The 11529-nt window shown below is 36.2% G+C and overlaps 1 protein-coding gene across 1 annotated transcript; it reads right to left on the reverse strand.

Moving 5' to 3' along the window:
- Window positions 1–4106: 4106 nt before the first annotated feature.
- On the reverse strand, window positions 4107–8255 carry LOC126032144 (protein ELYS-like). The gene is given in 2 exon segments (XM_049789843.1): window positions 4107–7970; window positions 8100–8255. Coding segments are annotated over 2 exon segments (4020 nt in total).
- Between the last annotated feature and the right edge of the window lie 3274 nt (window positions 8256–11529).

The raw sequence follows: 11529 nt of genomic DNA on the forward strand, positions 1-11529 counted from the left end.
TTCAAACAAAAATAATAAAAACAAATATATAGTCTCAAGGAAAGTATTACAATGCTATACAAGCAAAAGTAAATTTTAAATAATAACTGAATGAAAATAAAATTTGAAATTATTTTTTAATGTCTTGTATTTACTAGAAGACAAATGACAATAAACATTTATTATTGGACAAAGAGATGATACAAGTCTAAGGTACTTGTCTTACAAAAGGTATAACCTGATTAGATACTTTTTTATGGTGATTGATTCCCAAGCACTGAAAGGACTTATTTAACTTGCACACAAAGCCAGGAGTAACTTCTCAGTATATAAAGCTAGATATATTCCCCAAACCACAAACAAACAAACAAAAAACAAAACAAAATAAAAAATGTAGATCTTACTATAATAAAACATTCATAGTAGTTACAGAATTTTTTAAATCTTGCAAATTGCTTCAAATTAATATATCTTATTAACACAGAATGCAAAAATATATTTATTCATATTTCTTGCTCAGGTGCAATTTTCTAATGTCATCCTTTACATTGGCATTAGATAATATTTATAATACGATCAAAATATGAGCAATGAAGCAGTATTTATTGTTTAATACATGAAGTTTTCTAAATAAAAATATTAAAATATGTGTATTTTTCATTAACATTTTCTATTTGAAATAGAATATTAAAATGAAATATTGTAGTATCTAAGGGTACATGAAGAATAAAGGTTGTTTTTATTTTATTTTATTTATTTTTAGTTTTTGGACCACACCCAGCATTCTCAAAAGTGACTCCTGGCTCTGTGCTCAAAAAATGCTCCTGGCATGCTAGGGGGCTCATATGCGATGCTAGGGATGGAGTCTAGGTCTGTCCCTGGTCAGCAGCTTACAAAGCAAATGCCCTATCGTTATGCCTATTACTCCAGCTTCAGAATACAGGTTTTTAGAAAAGAATTTAAAGGACTTAATGTATTTACTTTAATATTTTTGTAGCTTTGTCTGCTTTATTTATTTAATACACAATGTTCAGTATATTTTGGAAATTTACTTGCTCACAAAATTTCTAGAGAATGGAAATTTTGATAGGTATGGTTAATAAGCTTGGTATTTTAACTTTATTGAGAATTATGAATTGGATCATATATAAAATATTTTAGTAATTTATTTCTCTTTAACTCTAGATTTTTCAGTTCAAATGTAACTGAGTAATTTAAAATAGATGAAGTATTATGTTTCTAAAATGATATTGACTGGGTGAACTCTTTCATAAACTCTATAAGAATTTTACTTTAAAATTGTGAAATTGCAATAATTTTTTGCTAAAATCCACATTATTCTCATGTGACTTAATTTTGGAAACACTTATCTGTGACTTTATTTAAATGCCAATGAGGAGGATAAATATCACATATAAATACATCATTAATACATATTGTGATTACATGATAACAAATAGCCATAATTATTTATTTTATATTAAGTGCATTTATTTTTCTAAAAAGTGGGGAATGTTGTGGGTGTACCTATTTAAGACCCTAGACCCACCCTTTTCTGGGAGGGGTCTTGGAAACCGGATTGTAGGTGTAACCTTACCTGCTAAACCCTCCCATTCCTGGGAGGGGTCTGGAAAATGTTATATAAGGCTTGGACCAAGGGAATTCGGCCCTTTTGGCCTTTTGGGCCTTTTGGCTCTTTGCCCGTTCTGCGCTGCTGGGCGCTCTGGCTTCTGGGTTTTTGTGTTCTGGTCTTTGACCAGCATGGAGCCCAAAGGGAAGATGGCTGAAAGGAGTTTAGATGCAGGGCCAAGAATAACTAGTGCTTAAAAGGTTATGAGATAGGCCACACACATGTGGTGGCTAGGGCCTAAATAAAGATGATTCTTCCTGAAGCCTGCCTGTGAGTGAGTGATTTCACCTGGGCCTGGGACTTGCCGACTGCATAAAGGTTGCAGAGCCACGTGAACTGAAATGGCATGGAGAGAAATCCACCGCCATCCAGCACCATCGTTAATTATTTAATACAACAGAATGTGAAGTTTTCATTTCACACAAAATCATTGTGTATTTCAGACATTTTTTAAATAGTCACTGCATTTAGTTTAACAGAATTGTATCTGTGTTGTATAAAAACTATTTAATCTAAGGACTCTAGAGACCATGTATTGACATTTTGATGTTTTAAACATCAGATAATTATGTACATCAAAACCATAATCCTGGTAAGCTTGTGAGCTAAATTAATAAATGATTATTTATAAATGGGGCCAGAGAGATAAGATGGAGGGGCCAGAGTGATAGAATGGAAATAGGGTGTTTGCCTTGCATGTAGAAGGATGCTGGTTCGAATCCTGGCATCCCATATGGTCCCCCGAGCCTGCCAGGAGCGATTTCTGATCATAGAGACAGGAGTAACCCTTGAGCGCTACCGGGTGTGACCCAAAAGCAAAAAACAAAACAAAACAAAAAGTATTTATAAAGGAGGTGATATGAGATTAATAGAAACCTGTGTCATTGGTCAAAATACACTAGCACTGGTTGTAGGTTTGGAGTTGCAAGTCTGTTTTTAAAGCTTTGTAAATTAAAGCACTAAAGAAAACAAAAATTAAAAAAAATAATACAAGGGCATGAATGATAGCACAGCAGTTGAGCATTTGCCTTGCACACTGCCTGGTATATACCAGATTTGATCCCCATCATCCCATATGGTCCCCCAAGCCAGGAGTGATGTATAAGGGCAGAGCCAGGAGTAACCTCTGAGTGTTGCCGGGTGTGGCCCAAAAAACCAACCAAACAAAAAACATTACTAAGCTATTTACTCTTGTGGAAGAAGTTTAAAAATGAAATTTAAATTGGATTAAATTTCAAAAAATTAAAAAATTTAAAAAAACTGCAATAATTATTCAGTGAAATAGTGGTACAAATCACATTAATTAAAATGAAAAATTTTGGATTATTAACATAGAAATATAAACACAGACTAATGCACATAAATTTTTCAATTTAATTTATTTTCTATTTAAACATATTATCAATAGGAATTAATCCCTCACTAAAAACTTTTTTGTATTTTCATCAACCTCATGCTTTCTAAAACAATTTTCAGACAACCATTGAGTTATCGTTTTAATAATTCAGTAAAGTCTAAGGTTCTGAATATCAAAGTTTACTGAGTCCAACATTCCTAGTAAGATTAGACATATTCCCGAAGACTTTTAAATTGATGTTGCTTTCCTTTTACTCTAGATGGATTGCTGCCAATGGATAAATAAGTATTTTAATATTTTACTATTGGGAACATAATATTGTGCATTATGCAATATTCAGTATTTTAATTACTTCATTTTCTTCTCTTGTTAATTTTTAATTTAAAGTCATGCAAAATAATACAATTCAATGAATTATATTTAGATCTTTAAATTACACAGTTCATTTATCAAGTTCATTTCAAGAAGGTCCATATTCCATAGAAGACAAGTAGCTTAAATACAAGTTGATTAGAATCATTAAAAAAGTGAAAGAACCCAAGTTATAGTCAATTGTCAAAAAAGCAATGTAATGTCACTAATTTGACAAAAAGGCCACACTCGTACTGCTACTTTCACATTGTCAACACTTGGCATAGAAATTTTCATTACTTTTTATTATTTGAGTTACTTGGTAAGAAAATAATGCAGAAAGCACTCTTAGGCTTCACAGTAGTACATTAGAAGCTTATCTAGCAAAGCAATTTGTTTCCAGATGATCAAATATGAATGGTCCATTCATTTCAAAATATCTACTACATGCTATACATCATTTTTCATCACTCATTGATGACATTTTTAGCCAACATTAAGCATCACCAATTGCAGTCATGCTATATTTTTAATTTCCGTTATTTTTCCCAATTCATAGGACAAACTATTATGTCCGGAATTATCAGTACTTGAGGTTTTATGAAAATGTATCTTTTTAAAACCTTATAAAGCGATTTCTGTGATAGAAATCTTAATCACAGTAGCAAAGTGCTTGAACAGTCAATTAAATAAAAAACAACAGCAGTTCAATCATCCTCATTTTAAGATTGGTCTAATAATACTGTGACTATATTAAAGAGCATTGATTGTCTTTCCCCATCTGACTTTTTACTTGGGGCTCAACACTGTCTCAAGTTCCTCTTCTGGAACTGAAACTGACTTCTCTGAAGCTCGTTTTCCAGCATGAGTATTTTTCCTTGTAGCTGAGGTGTTTCTTGTAGATCTCCTTTGAATGCTAAGATCTTTTCTCCTTTTGGGACTTCTCTCCTCCTCATGAGCTGTGGGTGTTACATCATCAGCATTTATGTTTCTTGGTCTACCACGTTTCCTAGGTGTGTCAGACATGGAAACTTCTGCCTGTTGTGTTGTCAGGGTTGATTCAGATATAGGAAAATCTCTTGCAACGGTTCTACTAAATTTTTGAACTTTCATCATTTTACTGTGACTAGTAAACAGTTGCTGTTCACTGGACTTTAAGTCATGTTTACATCCTGCATTTTCAGCAGCTTCTAACTTAGCACATCTCAATTTCCTGGTACTCCTTCTAGGACTTGTTGTTTTACTATCATTTGCTTCATTCATGCCTTCACTATTGTCCTGATTTTCTGTAGTTTTTTTAATTCCTTTATAACTTCTATTTTCACCTTCTTTTCTAGATGAAGTTTGAATTGTTGATTCCAAAGGCATAGAGGATTTTGACTCTTTTGATGCCTTTCCTGACATAATTGGTAATTCAAATTGCATAGCATTTGAATTTTCTGATGTGTTTGTACATATTGGTCTTCTCCTCCCTCTCCTAACAATAACAGACTTTTGAGGTTTTTGCTGATTTTGAGACAGTCCTTTATCAAAAGAGGCACATTTAATACCCCCCAAAATATCTTTGGTATTCTCAGTATCATAAAGTCTTGGCAATTTAGGACTTCCTTCAGATTGAACCATATTACTATTACCATCTTGCCCTTCTTTTGTTACATCAGCAATTAGTTTAGTAGAAGAGCTCACAGTTTTCAAGGGTGTAAACATACCTTCGAAGTCTTTGGGTGATACTGCATCATGATATTCCCTGGAAGTCTGGTCGAATATGGTTGAAGCACTACTGTTTCCTTTGCTCACATCTGATTTCTCCAAGCAATGTGAGGATGTATCCTGCAGCTTTACATGAAATTCTTGAAGGTCTAAGGAAAAAGATACCTTCTTTCGGGTCTTCAGTGAGTCAGGTTTTTTAAGAATTGAATGAGGTGGTGTAGTACTGCTGTTTCCTTTGCTCACATCTGATTTCTCCAAGCAATGTGAGGATGTATCCTGCAGCTTTACATGCGATTCTTGAAGGTCATTTTCTTGATGGTCTAAGGAAAAAGATACCTTCTTTCGGGTCTTCAGTGAGTCAGGTTTTTTTAGCATTGAATGAGGTGGTGTAGTAACACATATATATGTTTTGTTGTCATAGGCAACTTCAGTTGAACATTTTGCAGTTATACCCTCTTCCCTCAATGAAACTGTAGTTTCTTTAAGTTGTAAAGGAACTAGGGAAGGTCCAGAAGACAAAGAGGGTGATGCTAGATTTGATGGAAGACAAGACTTTAAAATGGATTGAGGACTAGATTTGGCAAATCCAGAGTCAGTAACTGTTGTGGCCAAAATTTTAGCTTTCTTAGCCACAACAGGAGTTTCAAGGCAATGTAATTCCTTAGCCTTGGTAATTTGGTCCCAAGATCTTTTGACACATGAATTTACTGGCATTAAATAAGATGGTAGGTCCAAAGGAGATTTGGTGGGTCTCTGCAGAAACACCTTCATACTTTGAGAAGGCTGACATACAGGATAATCAGCTGTATTCAGCTGTTTAGATATTTTTTGTGAAGCTTGTGAAATTGGGGTTCCAACAGAAGCATCAGATATTGGGAGAGAAGATACTACAGGAGAAGTTTCTTTTATTCTAGGACTGGTGTAAAGAGAAATGCCAGTGTTAGGTTTACTGTTTGTGCCAACTGTCTCCAAGTCAGACAAAACTTTACTGATGAAAACAGATCTTGACAACACAGTTCTCTTTAAAGTTGGCTTTGGCAATGCTGATAACACTTTGGGTGTAGCAACTTCTTGAACAATGGTTGTTGAGCGACTATATGGCTTAGCTCTTTCAATTGTTACTTTTTGCTCAACTCTAGGAACCCCTTTTTCACATTGGGCTAATATGCTATTTCGAACCCGAGATCTCGCATGCATAAGATGATCATTATCATTCATGCTATTATTCCTCTGCAGAGTTTGGTTCAGCTTCAAGGCAGGGATGTAATTGGCATGATGTAAGTGGTGAAGTAAAAGGAAGTTATGATTCTGAACATTGTTACTGGCTTGCACAATTCTTTTCAAACTGTCCTCTTCAGTGTCTGTCAGAGGTAGCTTTAGAAAATCCTCCAGAAGGCCCATTTTCTGGCACATGTCGTAAGTGTGCTTTAATAAGTCCTTTCTGTTTAAACTACTAGAATGTTGCCGCCGCAAACTTAAGGCCTCAGCCACACACCTATTGTAGATCAAAATGGTGAGGTGAAGGCAAACATCTTCATCTGTGGCCATCGTTGGCTTCATGGTATGGATATATCTGAGGGCGATTCTGTGCTCACCGTGACTTATGAAAGCTTGAAGAATCATTGTATGTTGCCATGGCAAAGGTTTGACTGTGGCTGGGTGAAACAGAAGTTCCAAAGCCCTCTCATAAATTTTATGATCTATATACCAAAAACCTTTAATCAGTTTCAGCTGGCTATACGAAATGTCAAAAACCTTAACAAATGAATCAATGGCAGAATCCTCTTTGTTTGGAAAATAAGACATAATGTCTAGCAGCAAATAGATGGTAACTGCATGTTTGCTTGCTTCTGTAATATTATCAAGTAAGTATATGTCAAGCAGTGCATGCAGACTTGGAGGAGGATATTTTCCAGTGCCACCTTCATCGTTTTTCCACAAATTCTCAATCCTATTTCCTAGGTGAGAAACCAGTCCATCAATGATCAGGTAGTCAGGATTCCATTTCCCCCTTGAAAAACTCTCACACTTCTGTCGACAACTGGTGTAGTACTCCTGAATTACAGGGTAGTTATAGTATAAACTTCTTAAATGCACAGCATCATGGATGCCCTCTGGTAGAAGCTCAAAATGACAGAACCAAAGAACCACTTGTATGTACTGACATGTTATTTGAGTAAACATACGTTTATTGTTCAGGCTGATAATGCCTGTCTCAGTCATGCTTTTGGCCTCTGCTAACAAACAATTAAGAACTGTATTAAGGTGGCTCAGAAGCAAATGACAACGGTGGATAGACTGTATAGTCTGAGGATCAATGATATGGCATGAGCCATCAAATAACGGTGCACACAGTCTGTCCAACTCTTCTTTTGTGACATTCACTTTATTCCATGTCCATTCAAGAACAAAGCGCAATTTAGTGGCAGAATTTGGGTGTTCTGATGCCCATTGTTTTATGCATCTAGACATAAGTGCGAGGAAATTTGTTTGGTCTACTGCAGACCATAAAGCTTCTAATTGGTCTTGCTGACTTATATTTGAAGGTTGGATATCAAGAAATTTTGTTGACATGTCAGCTGCAAGACATTGATTATAATGATCAGGAATGACACTGTTGAGAGATCGCCTCAATGCACTTGAAAACATCAGATTCTTTTTCTGAAAGCCAGTTCAATTGATGTGAACCACTCCTGAGTTCATCAAACAAGTAGCATCAAAATTAAGACATCTTGGATGAAAAAACTCCTCAGGAGGTGGATGGGAAGGAGGAATTCCTCGACTTAAACTCCTCTCATGCACTAAGATATGCAAGATATCATGTGGAAAAAACCTACTTACTACAGAATCCAGGGACCACTGAGCAAAATAAGAGCAATTATGTAGATATTCACCCGATTCTAGTGCAGCAGAGCTGGACGCAGAGCCGCCACGACCGCCTGCCTAATGGTCCTCGGGAGCCCAAACAGCAGCGACACTGTGCGACTGCATCACAGCATCTCCTGGGAGACGCCACAAAGGTTCGCAGGCACGCACACCTCTGCTGCGCGCCAGCCTCTGCCTCTATCCAACCGCCCTCCACGCGGACTTCCCGGCTCCCTTAGCCACGGGAGACTTGGGAGACTCGAGACAGCCTTTGGCCGCTGCAGGCCGCGTGCAGCTAGAACTCAACGCCATGGTTGCTTGTTCCAACTTCATGGCCTGAACTGAGGTGGCCTGACTGCCCATTACCTCCAACAATAACGATAAGCACCACAAAAAAACAAAAAAAAAGCCATGGTCTTGAGATAAGAAACATGGCAGAGCACATAAAGAAAGAAAAGAAAAGAAGAGAAAAAAATAAGTATAAATGGGGACAACTTCAATAACCACACCAAAACAAAGAAATCGACAAAAATAGATAGGTAAATAATAATAATAATAATAATAATAAATGAAGATAAAAATTAATATATAAAACATAAACAATGTTTTGTGCTTTTTGCTTTTTTTTCCCCCTCCTGCCCTGGCACAGTAAATATTGGGGTTATTCAAAAAGGAATTCACTTGGCCTAAGAGATAGGGGTTTCTCCACCCTTAAAGTATATTGTCATGGGATTAAATATAGACTCTGTTCAGGAACATTTACTCTCCCGGTGGTGCTTTTGTGGTATTTGGAAGACTTCTCCTCCATCTTGGGTGATAGAATCAAACATTTGTATCTAGAGATCTCAGTATCTGCACAGGTCCAGGAGTGGGACTTATGATGAAGTCAGTCTTTGTGGTTCTAGAAGTTCTGTTCCCTCAGTGTCATTTTAATACATCTTCTGTGGTTGGTGGTCTTGGTCTTTGCACTGAACCTAGGATGGCACCTAGGATAGTGTCTTTCTTTGTGTTTCCAGAAACCCCATTCCTTTGCAATTGTCTCTGCCAGACCTTTGAAACTGGGGACCATGGTTATTGTGCAGGTCGTAGTTCAAACCCTAGACTGGGGCTTTTTTATTGGTCCCAAGATATATACAGTCTGGTCATGGTTCTAGCAGCCAGTCATCTGTAAAGCATGATCTTGGCTTTTGGACCTACCAAAGGGTGACAAATCTTCTGATTTTGTCTTATCGTTAGCTGGTAAGGTAGGATAACCTGCTCTTAGGTCAAGTTGTTCCCATTTTCCTTGTTGTCAGGATATCATATTAGAACTGGCACTTGTTGGTGGCCCAGTGGTATTAATGATGTCCTGGATGGGATTTGTTTCCTGCAGCTCTTGTGAAGAAGTGTGTCATTTCTATGTCAGGGATCCAGGGTTCAAGGCTGGACGGATGGTGTCTAATCTGAGGTCTAAGTTGGGTCCGCGTGACATATTTTCAAGGTAGGAGGTATCCCTGTATTGTAAACAAGTATAAGTTCTTATCTCTAGTAGATAAGAGCTCTTTTTTATATGTAATATTCAATGTTCCTAGGCCTGCTTGGTCTTGGTATCATCAATTATTTTTTCCATCAACTTATGAGGCAGAACAAGATGATTCAAGTTATGTGGTTCTGTTTGAAGAAAAAAAAAGGCAGAAACCCAGGAGGAATCCGTCTAGAGGTTACAGATATAAATTTAAAAGAATAAAAGGGGAGAAGAAGAAGAAGAAGAAGAAGAAGAAGAAGAAGAAGAAGAAGAAGAAGAAGAAGAAGAAGAAGAAGAGGAGGAGGAGGAGGAGAAGGAACAACAACAACAGCAACAACAAAAGAAACAACTCTTCTAAGAAGATGCTGTGATGTTGATCTGTTTTTTGTTTGTTTGTTTTTTTCATAGTTGATGGTTTTGACTATTGGTTTATTCTTTTTTTTATTCCTTTTGTACTTTTGTTGTTACTCCCTTATTTTTTGTTTTTTTTTGTTTTTGTTACCCTTTACTTTTTTTCCTTTCTTCTTCTAAATGGACATTTATTACACCTAGACAGACTTCTCCTACTTTTCCTCTTTTTTGTTTGCCCCTTTTTCTTTTTTCTTTTTTTTCTTCTTCCATATCTATCCTTAAATTTCCAATAGAAACACATTACTGGAATCACCTTAATCAGCCTCATAATTTGAGGGGGAAAATGTTGGTACAAAGACCAGACAGTCATATGTTCATTTGGTGAAAATAAAAAATGATCAGACATGCATACCAAATCGAAAGTCAACGACAACAGAATCGACAGCCAATCTACAACTATCTGTACAAGTGGGGACCAGTTGCACTAGCATTATGGGGGGTAAAGGAGGGAGATGTGGGATGCATGCTGGGAATAAGGGTGGAGGGAGGACAATACTGGTGGTGGGAATGCCCCCATTAACTTTCACTATGTACCTTAAGTATTACTGTGAAAATTTGTAATTCACTTTGATCACAATAAAAATTAAAAAAAATAGAAAGAAAAAAACATAACAATCTTGGTTTTGCACAGATTTTTGGATGAAGCCTAAGACTAATCCTTCCTTATGGCTCCAGAAGTTCTTCATTGTCATAGTTGTCAAAATTCCATCTCTGGAATAGTGATCTTGGTTTTTAGCTCTTTCCATCGAATTAATACAGTTAATGTTATTCAAACCTACTAAATGTCTTTTACCTTTACTGATAGTGTTTTCTAATCAGCATAGACTTGTGAAAAAAAAGTAGACTAGGTTAGTAATAAAATACAGACATTTATTATATTCTGGTTCCTGGACCCTCTATTTCACAATGCCAACATGTTTGGATTTTAGTAAATGGAGGCTCTTGCTTATAGAGAGCTGTTTGCTCAATGTAATTTAATGCAGTAGCAGCAGTAAGTGAGAGTACTCTCTGGGGTCCCCTTTATAAAAATATTGATTCCATACAAGAGAACTTTGCTTTCATAACCTAATCACCTCTTCGGGCCCCACCACAATATAAGATCACAGTTTTGCTAGTAGTGTTTCAAATAGGACTTTTGGGTAGTTGCATCTAATGGCTGAAAGCATAAACCACAAGCCATATGTTTAGAATTATGGGTGCATGTCTAAATGCACTTAGTTGTAGCTCTGTGACCTCAAAAATTCCCTTCCCTTCGTCCCTTCTTCCTTTCTTCTCTTCCTTCTTTCATTCCTTCCTACATTTTCCCCTCCCTTCTTTCCTTTTTCTCTTTCCTTCAGTTTTCTCTTTGCTCCTATTCCTTTCTCTACTACCCCTTCCATTCTTCTTTCCCTTTCCTTCCCAGGAGGTTGATGCTACTCATGCTACATATCTACTGCTTCAATTATATCTTTAGCCTATTGGTTTCAAGTTTTCTCATTTTTCAGTAAGAAATAAGTATAATGTTTTCTTGTGTAGTCATTATAGTATTAAAATTGTGTTTGAATTTGAAATCATTTCAATGAATTAATATGTAATAAGCTATTAGAATCCTGTCTGATTAGTAATTGTTAACTATTTTTATGAAGAAGGCTATTGTTTTTCTCTTTAGATTTGGATACATATATTAAAATATGTATAAACATTAGACATTCTTCATTTTTTACTTTGACACAATACCATTTA

This window comes from Suncus etruscus, chromosome 16 (genome assembly GCF_024139225.1).
Source record: "Suncus etruscus isolate mSunEtr1 chromosome 16, mSunEtr1.pri.cur, whole genome shotgun sequence".
NCBI lineage: Eukaryota > Metazoa > Chordata > Mammalia > Eulipotyphla > Soricidae > Suncus > Suncus etruscus.